The sequence below is a fragment of the Ursus maritimus genome, unplaced genomic scaffold (assembly GCF_017311325.1).
Source record: "Ursus maritimus isolate PB19 unplaced genomic scaffold, ASM1731132v1 scaffold_14, whole genome shotgun sequence".
Lineage (NCBI taxonomy): Eukaryota > Metazoa > Chordata > Mammalia > Carnivora > Ursidae > Ursus > Ursus maritimus.
The window spans coordinates 40,856,192-40,874,485 of NW_024423786.1; the positions used below are offsets into that span (position 1 = coordinate 40,856,192).

Below are 18,294 nucleotides of genomic sequence, written 5' to 3' on the forward strand. Positions count from 1 at the left end.
AGTGAACCCAAAGAAAGACAGTGAAAACACACCCGTTAAAGGAGGAACTGTCGCAGATCTAGGTAAAAACCAAAACAGTCTATACACTCCTGTGTTGTTTTCTTTCTCAGAGATTCAGTTCCTCTGGTAATTCTTTCTTTCCTGAGAGATGTTGCTTCCAGTTGCTGCTGCCTTTTCGGTCCAGCACAGACGTTGACCATGGCTCCCTTAGCACTACTGTCATTTCATTTGCTGCCATATCAGGAAATTTAATTTCCTGTGATCCATTTTTTCCCATTCTTACTGATTTGATTTTGCATCTTTAGAACAAACGTCTGTTGACTCTTAAATGCTTTATTTTCTAAAGTATTTCTTCTAGCTTTCTAAATAGTGTAAAATGAGAATCACATCATCTGCTCATAGTATGTAGAAGTTACAGAGTACATTTTCACAAGTGAGGCATAATCCTTGTATGTGCTGTTGGGTAAACAAGAGGAGTGTAGTCACTTGTTTAAGTTTAAAAAAGTAGAGGTAGTTTTAAACATCTTTGTTCTTGAGTGTTATATATGGATCTCAGTTTCTTTCTTCACCCGTGAAATTCAAAGGAGGGTCTCCTGGGTGGCTCAGTCAGTTAAGCTTCTGCCTTCGGCTTAGGTCATGATCGCGGGATCCTAGGATTGAGCCCCACCCATGTCAGGCTCCCTGCTCAGCTGGGAGTCTGCTTCTCCCTCTCCCTCTCCCCTCTCCCCTTACTCTTGCTCTCTCCCTCGCTCGCTCTCAAATAAACAAAATCTTTAAAAAAAAAAAATCAAAGGAGAACCTAGTGTTTTCCGTATATACTAAATTTTTGAATTTAGGGTATTTTACATCCGGAAGGGGTATTTGAGATTTCCTTATGTGGAAAATGAGACTTCAGTTTCTCTATCTCCTCACTAAGTGAATTCTGGATTTCAGACAAATTGCGGAGATTCTTTTTTTCCCCCCAGAGATCTTTTTTTTTTTCCCTTAAAGATTTAGTTATTTATTTTAGAGAGAGAGAGCGTGCGTACGCATATGTGAACTTGTGAGCTGGGGGAGGGGCAGAGGGGGAGAGAATCCTCAAGCAGACTCCCCACCGAGCACAGAGCCTGACGTGGGGCTCCATCCCAGGACCCGTGAGATCATGACCTGAGCCAAAATCAAGAGTCAGCCGCTTAACTGACTGAGCCACCCAAGTGCCTCTTTCCCAGAGTTTCTTGATGACAGCTATGAGTAGGTGGTTAGGGTTTTTACTTCATTTCACTACACTCTCCTTTCTCTGGTTAAAGCCTGTCATTTAACATCAGTGGATGACTCCATTTTTGATTATGTCAAAAGTAGAAATAGGAAACTGTCTTGATGACATTTTATGTAAAGATGGTGTTAGGTCAACATAGTAAATGAAAAAGAAATGCTGTCAAAATATTATTCCTCTCTTAATTGTCTTTAACATTATTAATAGAATATTAATAACTATTAACAATTTCTGTTTTCTGTAAGTTTTTATAATGCCTGTTCCACAACTGGTACTTACCATTGAATCAAAGGCCAGGAAAACAAAACTAGCTATATGCAGCCTTTTCAGTACTGTAGCAGGGTAAATGATTGTTAAGATTTGATGATCTTCACTGGGACAATTTGTTAAACAGAATGATAGTTTATTTTTTATTTTATTTTATTTTATTTTTTAAAGATTTTATTTATTCAACAGAGATAGAGACAGCCAGCGAGAGAGGGAACACAAGCAGGGGGAGTGGGAGAGGAAGAAGCAGGCTCATAGCGGAAGAGCCTGATGTGGGGCTCGATCCCATAACGCCAGGATCACGCCCTGAGCCGAAGGCAGACGCTTAACCGCTGTGCCACCCAGGCGCCCCGATAGTTTATATTTTTTAAGTATATATCCTGAAAAGGAATCAATCTGTAGTTTTAAGGGAGTAGGTGATTGTCCTTTTAGAAGTGGAGGTAAGTATTGGAGTGTTTTTATAATAGACTTCATCAGAGGAGTCAAATTGAAGCCAGTTTTAAGAAATGGTTAGAAGTGTCAATTGGATTAAAATTTTTAGCGCTGGTTGTAAGAGGTCTTCCCTTTGTGAACGGTTTGAGGTCGAAATAGTAAGGGTTTTGTGGCTCAAGATGCTGCTCATCACAGCTGGAGAGCTAGAGTCTGTGGAATTTGAAACCGTTGTCCTGGCCTCTCATCCAGGGACCAACAGGCTTTCCATGTATCACTTAAGCATCTGGCTTTCTGCAGTAGGTATATTCTAAACCATGCCAGCGGTAACTGATCCATCAACCGGGACTTCTGGTCACAGAGCTGTTGACTGTTTTCACTGGTCCATATTCTGCCTTCTGTGTCACGTAGCTGCATATACCCAGTCCTTCCTTCCTTTCTGTCTTGAGATCTCCAGAAGGTCAAGGTCTAGGGGTTGAGGCGAGAGTGTGATTGCCTACATCTGGAAGGAGGAAGAGAACATTTATCATTATTGTTTAGGAATCAGGAAGCAGGACAGCTGTCCCTCCTACTTTAGTATTATCAGAAGTCTATTTCCATTGGGTACCAAGACTACCGCAGGGTCAGAAATCTGTCATACTAAATTTAAATGGTACATATATTGACCAGAGAGAGATCATTAGGTTGTGTTCCCACCATCTAGAGAGAAATTGTTTATCGTGTGTTTTAGCAAGATCCAAAGGACAGAAAGTTCATTTTGACAACCTTATTTAGATCTGTTCATCACTTCCTGGAATACAAGTAGTCACTGTGCAGAGCTGGATGCCCATAATTTATTTACCGCACAGTGAATCCCATATTCGTGCTAGCAGGTGTTTGTCTGACTTACAAATCAAGCGGCAGTGTCCGTCTCTGTTTTGCGTGAGTACCTGCCGGGTATCATTCTACATACGTTTGCATTTCACTGTAAAACCATGTTAGCCCCGTGTCATTGATGAGGAGATGGAGCCTGGAGGGGTTCAGTAATGTTTCCAAGCATACAGCTGTTAAGTGACAGAGCATAGACTCAGGTCCAGGTCTGTCTAACTTTCATGCCCATGCTCTGTGTCACTGCACTCTGCTCTTGTGCTGTGCTCATTTCTCCCAGCCTTTATTCATGCTCCTAGTGGCCTTTGAGATCTGTGAAGGCGTCGGGTCTGCCCCACCTGCGGCCCTTTGACCAGGCTGCTTCCTGTCCGGGGAAGGCTTGCTTTGTCCTTCCCTTGTGTTTCAGCTAAAATGTTACCTTTTCAGAGAGGCTTCCCTCTTCATTTGGAAGGGTCCACCCATTCAGCCCCTCTCTAAAATATATTGATTTGTTTTCCTCTGATACCATATGATACCTTTTGTGTGTTTTCTGTTCCATCTCCTACCACTCCTAACTGGAATGTGAACTCCACGAAGACAGGGACTTTTCTTTTTCTTTAATGTGTGCATTTGGACTGTGGCTGGCATGTTAGTAGAGGCACTCTACGAAATCCAGTGGAAAGTTTGAAAACTACCTATTCATGTACTACTGATCTTTTATATTCTCTGAAGTAGAGGTTGGTATACTTAACCTGGAAAGGGCCAGGTAGTAAATATTTTAGACTTTATGGACCATATGGTCTCTGTCTCAGTTAATCAACTTTCCCATTATAACGCACACACAGCCTTCATTCATACATAAACAATTATCTACACTGGCACTTCTAGTTTTCGCTATGGAAATCAGCTGCCACGTTTAAATTATACTTGGGTTTACTCTTGTTCTTTTGCAAGGCCAGCATTTATGTCCTGGAGTCCTCAGAATATATTAACATTCTTACCAGGACTTTGTCTCTAGTGATTGATTTTCATGTCTTTTCTTTACTCCTCATTTCCTTCACTCATTTCCTCTGAGATCCAAAATGTCATTACTTTGTTTCATCAAGTCTCAGGAGGCAAGAGCCCTAATCAAGTCCTTTACCTTTTATTAGCAAGATCATGACTGATAGTAATTAATTATAAACTCCTTGTTGTTGGAAATTTTTAATTATTAATGCTTTGAAGTTCTCACCTTTGTGCTTTTGTGTACAATTTCAATTTACTAAATTACTAGAGGTGGATTTGCTTTAGTAATGCTTTAGGTCTTTCCTTTTCTCTGTATGTAACAAAGTTTTAAAAATTATCTTGAAGTTTTCAAGTAATCTGAAGAACGTTTATCTGATTTTTAAATAAATCTTTTATTTTGATTTTACAGATGAACAGGATGAAGAAACAGTCACAACAGGAGGAAAGGTAACAATTTAGTTAGGCCTGGTGGAGAAGTAGCTGTCTGAGGGTCCTGTGTACGGAGCAGTAGGAACACTGATTAGAAGTGTCCTTAGAAATGTTCGATTTTGAGGCCCTTCTGATTTTTTTTTTAACACACCCTGAAATAACTTGTTTTTCTTAACTCTGAAAACTTTATTGAAAGGAAATTTCTATCTTCTCATGTAGTGTTCCTCTTATGCTGTAATTTCTGGTTCTGGTTGCAAGGTAGTAGTCAGAGCTGACTGCAGTGTTCCAGGTGTCCTCTGACAGGACAGGTAAGCAGGGCCCCTGTCGATTGCCTGGATTTTCTCACTTCCATTTCTGTGCGTACATCTCCAGCCCACAGCCTTTGAGCATTCTCAGAAGGTCTCACAGTCAGCAGCTTCCTGTTTCATCAGTCCTGTGGTAGAGACATAGCAGTCATTATGTTGTTGAAAGATGTTAGATTTAAGGCAGGATTTGACTTTCCTTTTTGGTAAATGGCCCATTGTTTATTCAGACTGTCATATTTGAGTGTGTTAAGTGTAGCTAATCCCTAATCCTTGAAATAACAATCCCCTTGAAATAACTCCCTTACTTTGCTGAAAATGGATAGTTCTTTTTCATTGAGTTAGAGAAATCCCCCAAATTGACATTTATTGTTTTTTATACATTCAAGGAATGAATGTATTTATAATAGGAGTTGCCTGAAAACTTTCAAGAAACTCATCTACATAAGGCTCTTTAACTGAATTGTTCTTATGATTCTTTTTTTTTTTAAGATTTTATTTTTTAAAGTTTTGTTTATTTTAGAGAGACCTAGTTCGAGTGACCGTGCATGCGCAAGTGAGGGGAGGGGCAGAGGGAGAGAATCTTCAAGCAGACTCCCCACTGAGTGCAAAGTCCGATGTGGGGCTTAATCTCAGGACTCAGGAGATCCTGATCTGAGCTAAAACCAAGGGTCGGGCACTTAACTGACTGAGCCACCCAGGCGCCCTAAAGATTTTCTTTTTAAGTAAGCTCTATACCCAACGTGGGGCTCAAACTTACGACCGCAAGATCAAGAGTCGCACAGTCCACTGACTGAGTCAGCCAGGCACCCCTATGATTTTTTCTTTAAAATTAGACTTTTTAGTTAAAGAGCTGCTTAGCAACCATTAACAGATGTTATATTTGTAAGACGATGTCATCATTTAGTTAAATACTATTGTGTGGTAGTAAAAGAGACCAAAATAAAAAGCCAGACAATTGACCTGTATATATATTTTTTTATGCCAGGGGCAGAGGGTATCTTGAAACCAAGGCCAAGTCTGTTGTAAAACTGAGATCAAAACTGGTTAGAAGTAGTTACTCTTAACATTTGGTCCCATAATGTCATCCCGTTTGTGCCCTCATTCAGATAATTAAATCATGGACTATTGGCTTTTATTAATTGCAGTGCCAATCTTTCCCTGGTTTTCCTGCATAAAGGAAATTTTTTGTGTTCTAATTGAGTTTGTGAAACCTACTTGTTAAAAACTCATTAACCATGAGCATATTTTTTACTAGCTCCCCTGATTTGGGAAATAACATTTCTTACCTTTGTCATCAAAATTGTTTCAACATCATTTAAGTAACAAGCAGAGTTTCCTTGGGGCTTTCATACATTACATTTTTTTTCTATATTCATTGATCTTAAGAAAATTATTGTCTTAAGTTTCTAGGCAGTAACACTAGATCCTCACTACAAATACTATAAATTTGATGAATTAAAGGTAGAAATTAAGCTATGGAACCAGTATAAAAGAGTATGATTCAAAATTTGGTTCTTAATTGAAAAAAATTTCGTAAGAATAAAAACAGTAAAATACCACAGATGAGAGGTTGATAGGTAAATGGTATAACTATAGAAAATAGGAAAATATCTGAATGTCCAAAAACTTACTTCCTGTGGTATCCTTGATAAAAATATTTGATCAGAAGTTAATTATGAAGAATCAGTAAGATAAATAGAGATTGTAAGATATTGCATAAGTCACTTGGTCTGGAATTTTGAAACATTTGAATGTCGTAAATCCCCCCCTCCCCCAAAGGGAGGCAGGGACTAAAGGAAACTAAAGAGATGTGAGTATCCTATAATGTGGATTGCTTGATCAGGTTCTGGTTTGGGGAGAAAAATGTATAAAGGGCATTTCTGGGTTAATTGGAACCATTTGAATATAAACTGTCTTACATGATATGATTATTTAAAGCTAGTTATTATTACTCTTTACTGGTAGCATAAGAAATGTTCTTGGGTTTTGACCCAAAGCAATGATTTTTAAATTACAGTATTAGCCAGTCCAGGTCTTTAGGTGGAATCGTTTGTAAAGCTTCCATAAATCTGATAAAAATCAGAGCTGACTTTCAGTAGTGAAAGTGATTGAGAGTGTAGGCCCTCATACTGAGTCTTCTGAAGTTATACCCTGTTTATAATTTCCTGGCTCTGTGCATCATTTTCTCATCCATAAAAGAGGTGATGATACCTGCTGTTATTGTGAGGAATGAATAAGATAAGGTGCATATAGTCACTAGCAGATACTTACTGATCAATATTTGGGATAGGGGAAGGCGTGCCATTATGCCTCATTAGTGTTCTTGAGTCACCTTCTAAAAAATAACTTGAGAACTAGTAATTTAGATTTGTGACTCCAGGATTAGAAAAATCTGGCCAAGTAAGAAGCAAGCTATTGTGGGAAAAGTTTCGGGCCTTCTCTGAGTTGATTACCTCATCTGTAAAAGGGAAGAATCTACAATGTCATTTGGACATCTTATGAAGGTACTTTAAAAACTGTGAAAGGCTGTTTTTAATTAAAATTTGTTTTTCTGAGCCTTGAAATTGAATCAGGTAACTTTATTTTGTGCTCTAATATGAGTAGCTTGAAAGTGGCTATTTATGTCCTGTAGTTCTCTGTTTCTCTAAACTCTGGCTTCTTTTCTGTAGGAAGATGAAGATCCTAGCAAAGGTGATCAGAGTCGCTCACTTGACCCTGGAGAAGATAACGTGACAGAGCAGACCAATCACATTATTATTCCTAGTTATGCATCATGGTTTGATTATAACTGGTGAGTGGGCCACATACATCTGTGAGTATGGTACTTAGGTGTGGGAGAACTTCCCTGCCCAAATCCCTGTATCACTAATCACTGTCAAATTGAATGAAGGGAAATCTTTAAAAAAAAAAAGTTGGGTGGGGGAGCCTGGGTGGGTCAGTTGATTAAGTGTCTGTGTTCAGCTCAGGCCCTGATCTCAGGGTCCTGGGATTGAGCCCCACATCAGGCTCTCTGCTCAGCGGGGAGTCTGCTTCTTTCTCTCACTCTCCCTCTGTGCTCTCCCTCTCTCTATCAAATAAATAAATAAAATCTTTAATAAAATGGATGAAGGGAGATGAAAAGTGATTCTGTTTTCACTTTGGAATGTGTTCTTTAGAGCAGTTTAGGGATGGAAACTAAATTGCGTTGTACCTAGGGATTGTAAAATTTTGTCAGTTTAGACTTAACTCATTTAGAATCAGTTACAATTCAGACAGGCAAGTAAGTATTTAATAATTTTAAAATACCGGCATTCATTATATGATTTTAAAATATAAGGGATGCCTGGCTGGCTCAGTTGGTGGAGTGGTGCAACTCTCGATCTTGGGGTTGTAAGTTCGAGCCCCACATTGGGTGTAGGGATTACTGAAAAATTAAAAAAAAAATCTTAAAAAAAATACATTAAAGAAATACATTTTAAAAAGAACCCCTCTCACTACCTACTAATGGCTTCATCTTAATAGGAATTTTTTTTTTTAAGTGAGTTCTACACCCAGTGTAGAACCCTTGAGTTTGAACTCATGACCCTGAGATCAAAAGTCACATGCTTTACTGACCGAGCCCACCAGGTGCCCCAGTAGGAAATATTTTTAACGTTAAGAGGCTTTTCATGTATAAAAACTTAAAAGAATGGGGCACCTGGGTGGCTCAGTCGGTTAAGCGTCTGCCTTCGGCTCAGGTCATGATCCCAGGAGTCCTGGAATCGAGCCCCGCATCAGGCTCCCTGTGCAGCGGGGTGTCTGATTCTGCCCCTCCCCCTGCTCCTTCTCTCTCTCTCTCTCAAATAAATAAATAATCTTTAATAAGAAAACTTTGAGAAAACACCTTCCTCAGCATCTTCCCTGTCATGTACCACAGCAGTGTGGCATCATTGGAGTGCCGTTAGAGTCCTGTGTATCTTATTTGTTGATTACTTACGAAGTGTGACTATTTCATATCAGGCTGATTTTTATTTGGCTTTTTAGTTTTAAATATATGTACCAGAACTTACCCCTCCAAGCAGTTAGCTTCTTTAAGGTACTTTCATTAGAAAGTTGTACACTTAACTCTAATGATGTTGCCCTTACTTGGAATCTTGTGGTCTTATTTGGATCTATTGCTTGCTCTCAGTTGTTAAACATTATTTTTCTGTAAGGATAAATGTGATTTTATGTATGTGTGTCTTTATACATATACGTGTCTTAATACGTGCATTTGGACATATATATATATATCTTCAGAAGGCAGTTTAAAAGAATAGGGTGGATGATTCACTTGGATATATACCTAACTTTTTTCTAAAAACCACAAAGTATGACTCTAACATTGAGACTTTTCTGCATGCCTTTAAGATCAACTCTGAATGCCATTCCTAAATGGTTTGAATAAAAAGAACCTGGGACAGAATAAGTATATAGCTCTTCTCTGAAGGTCAATCGTCTTTACATTGATGATGTGTATTTTTAAATTTGGAAGCGTCTCAGTCTCACTATTGGTAATTATAATTGCATTTCAGATTCAGAATGGCTTAAAAGGACATACTTGAGAAACTAGTGTTCTTTTCCTCTAAAATTAAAAAAAAAAAGTGCAGTCATAACAGTATATATAACTTGGTAGGTTTTTACAGGTTGCAGAAACACTCATTTGCATCATAACCATTGCATGTCCCATGCCTTGCTCTTATGGATAGTGGAGGTGTAAGTCACATCCCTGTTTTATGGATAAAGACAAGTACTGTGTGTCAGTGAAAGCATTTCAGTGTTGCAGTGGAGAGTTGGAAGAACTCGGGTTTTCTGATTCTGATCACCCCACTTCCTGACTCATTCTCAGAACCTAAGGAGTCAGCTCCCAGCAATTCAGAAAAGAAAGTGTTAGGGGTTAAACATTTGTGTGTGTTTTGCTCTTGGTGAATATAGAAATTGTGTTTTTTGTGGGCTTCCTAACTTTTAAAACAATGAGAGGTGTATTTGAACTATATAATTAATTGCTTACAGCTATTTTTTTAGTAAAACTTGTAAAATCATTATACATATCTATGTAATATTAATTCATTTTAGAAATTATCTTCCTAGAAGTTTTCAGGTAATTCATTATTTTTATAGTATTTGGCAGTACAGATCCCGTTCAAACAATTTAAATGTTCCCAAATAATGCAAGAGTGAATGCTTTTTTTTTTTTTTTAAAGTAAACTCTATACCCAACGGGGGATCGAACTCAGGACCCTAAGGTCAAGAGTCACATGCTCTACTGAATAAGCCAGCCAGCCGATGCCTTTAGTTATGTTCACAGATTGATTTACTCTTCCCTGCATAACCAGTACATGTTGCATATCTGGAAAGCCACTAAGAAACTAGAAGGTGTTCTCAGTAAAAACATTGATTAGTATGTGTCAAAACCTTTGTAAGAGATACACAGTTGGGTCATTTGTGCAGTGCATTAGGCCTGATTTTTACCTGGTCTCTGTAGTGCTTGATAAGCCTTTAACATTTTATAAAATTATCAGTGCCTTTATCTCAATATTAAAAATTAGTTCTATAACCTTTTTAAAGGCAGTAGATTACTGAAATCTTTAAAAAAATTCAGTTTAGCACAAAGTTTCTGAGGGCTGGACAAAAGGGCGCATTGATGTTAAGAGCACGGGAGACTGATTTTGTAAATTCCATCATCTTTTGGCCAGTAGTTCACTTCATCGGTGTGTTGCCATGCCAGCTGCTGTGATGTCTGTCCATTTCTGAAGAACTCTTTGTATTTTGTGGCTCATCATCTACTTATGATGTGTTAATGTCAAGAACATAATAAAACGTATAGTTTTCAATGTGTTGATAGAAGTTTTTGAGTTTGGGTATGGGAATAAAAAAACTATAAGTCTTGAGGGTGAGAGAGGGAAAGCTTTCTTTAACTTTATCATATGCTGCTAATACATAGGAACTTCTGCAAGCCATTAAGTTTTGAAAATAATGGTCAGTTATTGGATTTATCAGTTTTACTTTGAAAATTAAACTTAGCTTAAATTTCAAGATTTCATTTTTCTAAGAGGACTTTTAATTTTTTATTCCCCAGTATTCACGTGATTGAACGGCGTGCTCTTCCTGAGTTCTTCAATGGAAAAAACAAATCCAAGACTCCAGAAATGTGAGTGAAATGTGAAGGTGTAATTCTGATACTATTACTTACTTCAGAAGGGGCCAGTGTCTAGAAAAACTGTTTATTTGAATGTGTTGGGCAGGGGCTTTTAAAAGGTTACTTCTGAGTTCATTTTTGCTAATGTGTGGAAGTTTGCAAATGTGTGATTCCATTCAGATTCCGTTCCATTCCATTCAGAACAGTGTTCATATCTCAGCCACACAGAATTTCTTGTTATAGAGGGAATTGTTCCAGATTTGTTCTTCTTTCATTTGCATCTTAAACCTACAACCTTGAACCACATGCATGTCAGCTCTTACAGCAAAGATTGGTAACAGGCATTCACTAAAATGGGTTCAGGTTTCTCCCTAACAGTTCCCATCTTGTGTACATATATGTTATAGATTAGATTAATATAATATAATATAATATAATATAATATAATATAATATAATATATGTATAGTAATTTAGGAGAAAGTGGGATCTTTATCTTATTTTCCTGATGAATGACTAGTAATAGAAAGAATGTCAAATATGATGACATAGCTGTCTATAAATCGATCTTAATTACATAAAGCATTGTTGTGCTTTTGCATTGGAAATACAGAAACTTGGATGGAAGAATCTTGTCAGGAAGTATTTTTGCCTTTGCCTGGTGACCCTGAAATCACATTTTCTGGAAACCCTTTCCCCTAAAATAAATCCGCACCTATCATACTAAAAATATCTTTCTGTATATTATCTCTATAGTATTAATTCATTGTTTGTTATGCTCATGTGACTTCACAAATAGATGTCTCTTGTTTAAATTGTCAGAGAAGGATCATTTTCTACATAGAACATGTTGGAATATAGATAATTGAATAATAAATATTTTCTTATAATAGATTGTCCATGATAGTTTGAGATTTTAAGTTTAGATGTCAGAGATAATTCCAGCCTTCCCATAACAAAGCTATAAGGTTTCATTTGAAACCATAATCAGAGAGTTGGCATAAGAAACCCTTTTAGGTTTTCCATCTAGTTAGACATGGTATATTCTTCTAGCTAATGTGCCGATGGCCAGCCTTTGTAAATACCTATGGTTCTTGGCAGTCTTCTGTTTACAAGCATAGTTTAGTGTTTTAGCCAGCTTAAATTTAAAAATTTACCTTTAGGTCTTTGTTTATCCGCCTGTGCTTAATACAAGACCTTTTTTGAGCAGTGTATCTTTTCTACTCTGATGTAGCTACCCTTAACCTGCCAGACTTTTGTTTTACTTTTGTGGCAAGAACTTTTGCTGGGTCTCTAGCTTTTCAACACTCTTGTTTTAAATATTTTATTGCAGAAATGCTTGGGTATGTTGTGAAATCTGCTATGACTCAGTTTTTCTCTCCTTTTTTTAATCCGTTCTTGTCTTAGCTTTGATTTTGGCCCCATGGGTTCTAGTCCTCGCCTAGCTAGGGATATAGTCATTGTTGGAGCCAGATCCACATGTGGCTCTAGGAGGAATCTAGAAATGAGATGCAGCATGTGTTAAGAGCATAGATTCCAGAGCGGCACCCCCCCCTCCCCTGCCCATGTTGAATTCTAGCTCCATGCTTAACCAGCCTTGTGGTCTAGGACACATTCTTTAATCACTCTGTGCTTTAGTTTGCTCATTGATAAATGAGATGATAGTACATCCTACTTCATGGAGAATTGTGAGGTTTAAATGAATTATGACTGGATACATAGTAGTTAGGGAGACAGCCTAAGTAACCAGGTGTTATTTGCAAATTCTGCAGGGCACTAAGGATTTATCCACTCAGCCCTGTGACCACTTTTGTATTTAAGTTAGTTCACATTGTTACTACTGCTATTATTATTATTATTTTTAATGTAAACTCTGTGCCCAGTGTGGGTCTCGAACTCACCTCCCCAAGATCAGGAGTTGCATGTTCTACAGCTGAGCCTGCCAGGCGCCCCTGTGTTACTTCACATTAACTTCATCAGGTTTTACTCCATTTTACTTCTTGTTAAATATTAGTAAATAGTTGTTTTGCATATTAGGGGTTCTTATCCTTGGTTACATTCATGACTGTAAATACTCAATACTGTTGTTGGTTGGAATAGTAACTTTTTATTGGATTTGGTTGTGAGGAATAGGATGATTTTGGGCTCTATGAGCTATTGTTTCTGAAGGATGTGTGTCCACCTTATGAATTTTGCCACTGCTTTTTAGATACTTGGCATATCGAAATTTTATGATTGACACATATCGCCTAAACCCCCAAGAGTATTTAACCAGCACTGCTTGTCGGAGGAACTTGACCGGAGACGTGTGTGCTGTGATGAGGTAAAACACTGCTTTTTTCTCAGATGCTTCATTTCAGGTGGTTACTGATGTACGGCTGTTTCATGTTGGACTCATTAAACTCGATGTTGTCTTTGTTAATAAAATACTGTAATCAGATGTCTTTTATTTAGGGGTTGAATGAATGTATTTAATACCTTGGCGTTTTCTCCTCATTTTAAGATTTTACAATTGACATCTTTTATTTTATCATGAAATCATAAAATGACCAGGGTTGGAGAGTGAGCTGAGCTGGAGAGTGGATAAGCTCTGTACGCTATAGATCTGTCTAAAGAAACAAATCAAATGTGTATCTCCTTGTTTGAATTTGGTCTGTGTGTGAGTTCTTTCACTATGGACTTAACATTTCTTCTCTTATTTCTGTGATTGAAATAATTAGGCTTTGTGAACTAGGTTTTGGGGTGCTATGCTGTCAACATTGAGTTTATAGATATTGTCCCTCCTACAACAAACCGAACTTGTCAGTTAACTTTGTGATGGTTCATAGCCTACAGAGAATGTTTACTTGTTTTAGTGTTCTTATTTTTTAGTGAAATGTATGATGGTTACGTAGGAGATGGGGGTACATTCTCTAGATTTTAACTTTCAGAGCTTTGCTCTTCCAGGGTTCATGCCTTTTTGGAGCAGTGGGGACTTGTTAATTACCAAGTGGATCCAGAAAGTCGACCCATGGCAATGGGACCTCCTCCTACTCCTCATTTTAATGTATTAGCTGATACCCCCTCTGGGCTTGTGCCTCTACATCTTCGATCACCTCAGGTAACTTAATTGTTACACTGCTATTATTATAATTCTGGTATTAGTGATTATTACACTAATAAACTAGTATTAGGTATTATTATTACACTATACACTGATTGTGTGAGACTTCTTCCCCTTCCTGACATTTGGAAAGTGGACATCCATACACATATTCTGGAAAAGATGAGTATGTCAACTAGATTTTATAAAGCCTTAAGTTAGAATAACGTGAGTCTAAGGTATAAATTGTTCTTCACATGAAACGGGAGAGCATATTAAAGAAAACTTGTCTGTTTTCTCTGGGATTTAAAAGAGGCAGAAAAATGGTGCTTACACAGTATGTTGAAATGTTGTTGGAAGTGTAGGGTGAAGGTGTGGGTATTTTTTTTTTCTTTTTTTGTAACATCTCCTTAGGTGTCAGTATTAAGCAATGTCTTAAAAACTTCTATCCCCTTGACTTTGTATTGGTTAATACAGCCATTTATCATTTTTCCAACTCCTAGGTCCCTGCTGCTCAGCAGATGTTAAATTTTCCTGAGAAGAACAAGGAAAAACCAATTGACTTGCAGAACTTTGGTCTTCGAACTGACATTTACTCCAAGAAAACCTTAGCAAAGGTAAGGACATTTTTCTAGGCACAGTTGGTCTGCAATTCAGCATGTCCCCTTCTTTGTCCTTCTAAAAAGTGTCATTTTTCATAAGAAACTTAACTTTCTATTGTGTAAGAAGGTACACATTCTACTTAACCTTGTTGGCATTTTATAAAACAACAATCACTTATCTTACTATTTCTTCTGTATGGTTAGAATATAGGTATTTTATATTTTATATGATTAATATGTTAAAGAAAACAAGAAAAAGGGGAGAATTTCAACATAATTGGAATCTATAGAAAGGATCAAATGAATATTGTGAAATTGAAAAATACACCTGAAATTAACTCACTGGATGTTTTAACTGCAGGCTGAACACAACAGAAGATAGGATTAGTGAGCTCTATACAGGATAGTAGATATATTGAAACTAAAGCACCAAGAGAAAAAGGAACTGGATGAGGGTGAGGGAGGGGGACAGAGAGAATGGAATGCAAGGGCTAGGTGAGCTACTGTAAAAAGAATTCATGTTTATCATTAAAGACCTGTAAGAAGAGAAAGAATGAAGCAAAAGTGATATTAGAAGATGTAATGGCTAAACATTTTTGGTTAAAAAAAAAGATAATAACTCATAAGAGCCTGAACAGATCCAAATACAGAGGAAACCATGTTCAGGCACATCATGCTTAAACTTACCTTAAAAACTAACATCTTAAAGACAGCCACATTGGGGGGGGGGGCGGTGAGTGGGGTTGGAGAAGGACACATAAAATTCCAAGGAACAATCATAAAACTGATGTCTGACTTTTCAACAGAAATGACAGAAGCCAGAGGGGACAGCATAATAACATTTTAAAATGCTGAAGGTGAAGCTGTTGTTCTGGAGTTGTGTTTCCAGCAGAAGTACCTTTCAGGAGTGAAAGGGCAGTAAAGACATTGAGAAAGGTGTGAGGGCATCACTAGCACACAGGGTAGGAAACCCAGGGGCAGTTTTTCAGGGTGAAGGACTCTGATCCCTGACGGATGCACATGACTAGGAAGGAAGCAGTCCAGGGAAAAGAATGAATGTGTGGTTAAATATAAAGGAGTGTGGACTGTTGAAGCAGTGATCATTTTCGGGGGTTTATAACATGTAGAAGTGGCCAAAATGGCAGAAAAACAATTATATGAAGTCCAAGTCCTGATATCCTTTAGAAATGGGATCAAAATGCTGATTCCGGTTAAACTATGTAATACTTTGGGAAAGCATTTTGGAAGAGGCCTGGATCTACGTGAAGAAGAATGAGTGCCAGCAGAGGTCAACACCTGTGTCCATGAAAAGAGCTTTTCTCCTCATTTGCAGTTTTAAGAATGATAACCAGCAAACCTTTAGGTTTACAACATGTGAATGTTAAAGAGCACACATGGCTCAAGGCACAGGAGGGGAAAGTGGAAGTATACTGCATTAAAGTTCGCTACTAGATAGGGCATGTAAGGTAGTATTTGAAGATACACTGTGGCAAGTTAGACATGAGTATTGTGAATCGTAGAGTATTTAAAGACTCGTAACCAATAAGTTAATAATGGAGATAAAGACAATAAGAGTCCAAAAAAAGTTACTCTATAAGAGGGAAGGAATGAGAAAGGCAGGGGATAGATGTGCCCCGTAGACAAAGCCAGATGGGAGGTATACGCATGTCCACGGGGATAGCAATAACCTTGAGTGTAAGTGGTTGGAATATTCCCGTTAAGCAGCAGAGATTGTCAAGTTGCATAAAAAACTAAGTACAAGCATGTATTGTCTATAATAAATCCCCATGAAATATAAAAATAAAAGAATGAGGAAAAACATGCCTTCTAAACATTAATCAGAAGAACACCAGAGTCATGATGTTAATATTAGCAAAAGTAGACATTAGGGCACGTTATTTTACTAGAATTAAACCGTGGATATTTCATAATAATAAAGGAGTTAATCAAAAGGATATAATTGTCCCAAGTATGTGTACAGTTAATTTAAAAACTTCAAAATATATAAAACAAATACTGATAGAATAGAAAGGAGCAATAGGCAGACACACAAATATAGTTGGAAATTTCAGCAGTCCGTTCTCAGTAATTGATAGAACAAGTAGATTGAAAATTTACTGACTTAGAAGACAGACCAACACTGTGAACCAATATGACCTATTTGGTATGTAGAAGGCTCTGTGCAAAATAACAAAAACACTGTTTTTTTTTTTAAGATTTTATTTATTAGAGAGCATGAGCTGGGGTGGGGGAAGAAGGGGCAAAGGGAGAGGGAGACGCAGACTGCCCACTGAGCAAGGAGTCTGAGGCAGGGCTTGATCCCAGGACCCTGTGATCATGACCTGAGCTGAAGGCAGATGCTTAACCAACTGAGCTACTCAGGTGCCCTGAAAACACAATTCTTTTAAAGTTCTTGGGGAACACTCACCAAAGTATATTCAGTTCTGAGCCATAAAATGGGTTTCAAGAAATTTTAAAGGAGTGATACTATAAAATTGTATGATTTCAGATGTGTGATATAAATGTGGTTGGCTAACCACAACAAAATTAAGCTAGAAACCAAAACCAGAAAAACAGTAGAAAATGAATGAAATAAGGAGATGGTTATTTGGAAGGATTAATACATTTGATAACTGAAGTGATCAAGAAGAAGAGAAGACACAGATTATGGATCAGAAAAGAGAGAGAGGGAGAAAGAGAATCTTAAGCAGGTTTCTTGCCCAGCGTGGATCCTGATGTGGGGCTCAGTCTCACCACCCTAAGATCATTATAATCTGAGCTGAAGTCAAGAGTCAGGCTTAACTGACTGAGCCACCGGGGCACCCCCATGACATCTTTTAAGAGATGAATGCTGAGGGATTTGCAGACAGAAGAGGAAAGGACAGGGTACCTGGGTGGCTTAGTTGGTTAAGCATCTGCCTTCGGCTCAGGTTGTTATCCCAGGGTCCTGAGATCGAGCCCCGCATCGGCTTCCTGCTCTGCAGGGAGCTTGCTTCTCCCTCTGCCTCTTCCTCTCTCTACCTCTCTCTGTCTCTCATGAATAAATAAATAAAATCTTTAAAAAAAAAAAGAAAAAAGAAGAGGGAAGTGCACAGGTTAAAATGAGGTGGCTATAAACCAAGGAGTTCTGAGGCAGCCACCAGAAAGCAGAAGAGGTGTAGAATGAATTCTCTCCGAGAGCATCCAGAAGGAGTGCGGCCCTGCTTAACACTGTAATTTTTTGTCTCAGTTGTATTGATTTTGGACTAATAGCCTCCTGAGCTGTGAGAATGAATTTTTGTTAGGCCATCAGATTTATGATAATTTGATTACAGTAGCCACAGGAAACTAATGCACTTGAATAGCCTTGTATTGGTTATATCTATATATAGTGAGACACCTTCCTGAATACAAAACTCTAGGCCCAGGTGATTCTACTGATGATTTGTACCAAACATTTTTTTTAAGATTTATTTGTCAGAGATAGAGCACAAACGGGGAGCAGCAGGACAGAGGGAGAAGCAGGCTCCCTGCTGAGCAGGAAGCCCGATGTGAGACTCGATCCCAGGACTTTGGGATCATGACCTGAGCCGAAGGCACACTCCCAACCGACTGAGCCACCCAGGCGTCCCAGGACCAAACATTTAAGGAAGAAATAATACCAACCTATATAAACTCTTCCAGGAAATAAAAGTAGAGGGAACACTATTATAGCTATATATATAAACACACCCAGTCACTGAGCTCCTGGCTATATAAATAAGATAAATGAGTTTAAAAAAAGAATGAATATATAAAAGAATGTGCATGAGTGTCCTTAGCAGCCTTATCTAAGATAGCCAAAAACTGTAAACAGTGATCAGTCAAGCATGGATATGGATGGATAAATTGTGGTTTAGTCAAACAATGTAGTATTAACACAGAAATGAAAAGAATTAACTTCCTTCATGTAAAGAGTGTGGT

The 18,294-nt window shown here is 38.0% G+C and overlaps 1 protein-coding gene across 1 annotated transcript in view; it reads left to right on the plus strand.

Annotated features, from left to right (window-relative positions):
• SMARCC1 (SWI/SNF related, matrix associated, actin dependent regulator of chromatin subfamily c member 1) overlaps positions 1-18,294 on the plus strand; it is a 164,302-nt gene that overhangs the window by 69,888 nt on the left and 76,120 nt on the right. The window contains exons 12-18 of the mRNA XM_040628898.1: positions 3-62; positions 4,209-4,246; positions 7,203-7,324; positions 10,610-10,681; positions 12,878-12,991; positions 13,615-13,768; positions 14,254-14,367. Coding sequence (XP_040484832.1) covers positions 3-62; positions 4,209-4,246; positions 7,203-7,324; positions 10,610-10,681; positions 12,878-12,991; positions 13,615-13,768; positions 14,254-14,367 — 674 coding nt within the window. The remainder of the gene's footprint in view (positions 1-2; positions 63-4,208; positions 4,247-7,202; positions 7,325-10,609; positions 10,682-12,877; positions 12,992-13,614; positions 13,769-14,253; positions 14,368-18,294) is intronic.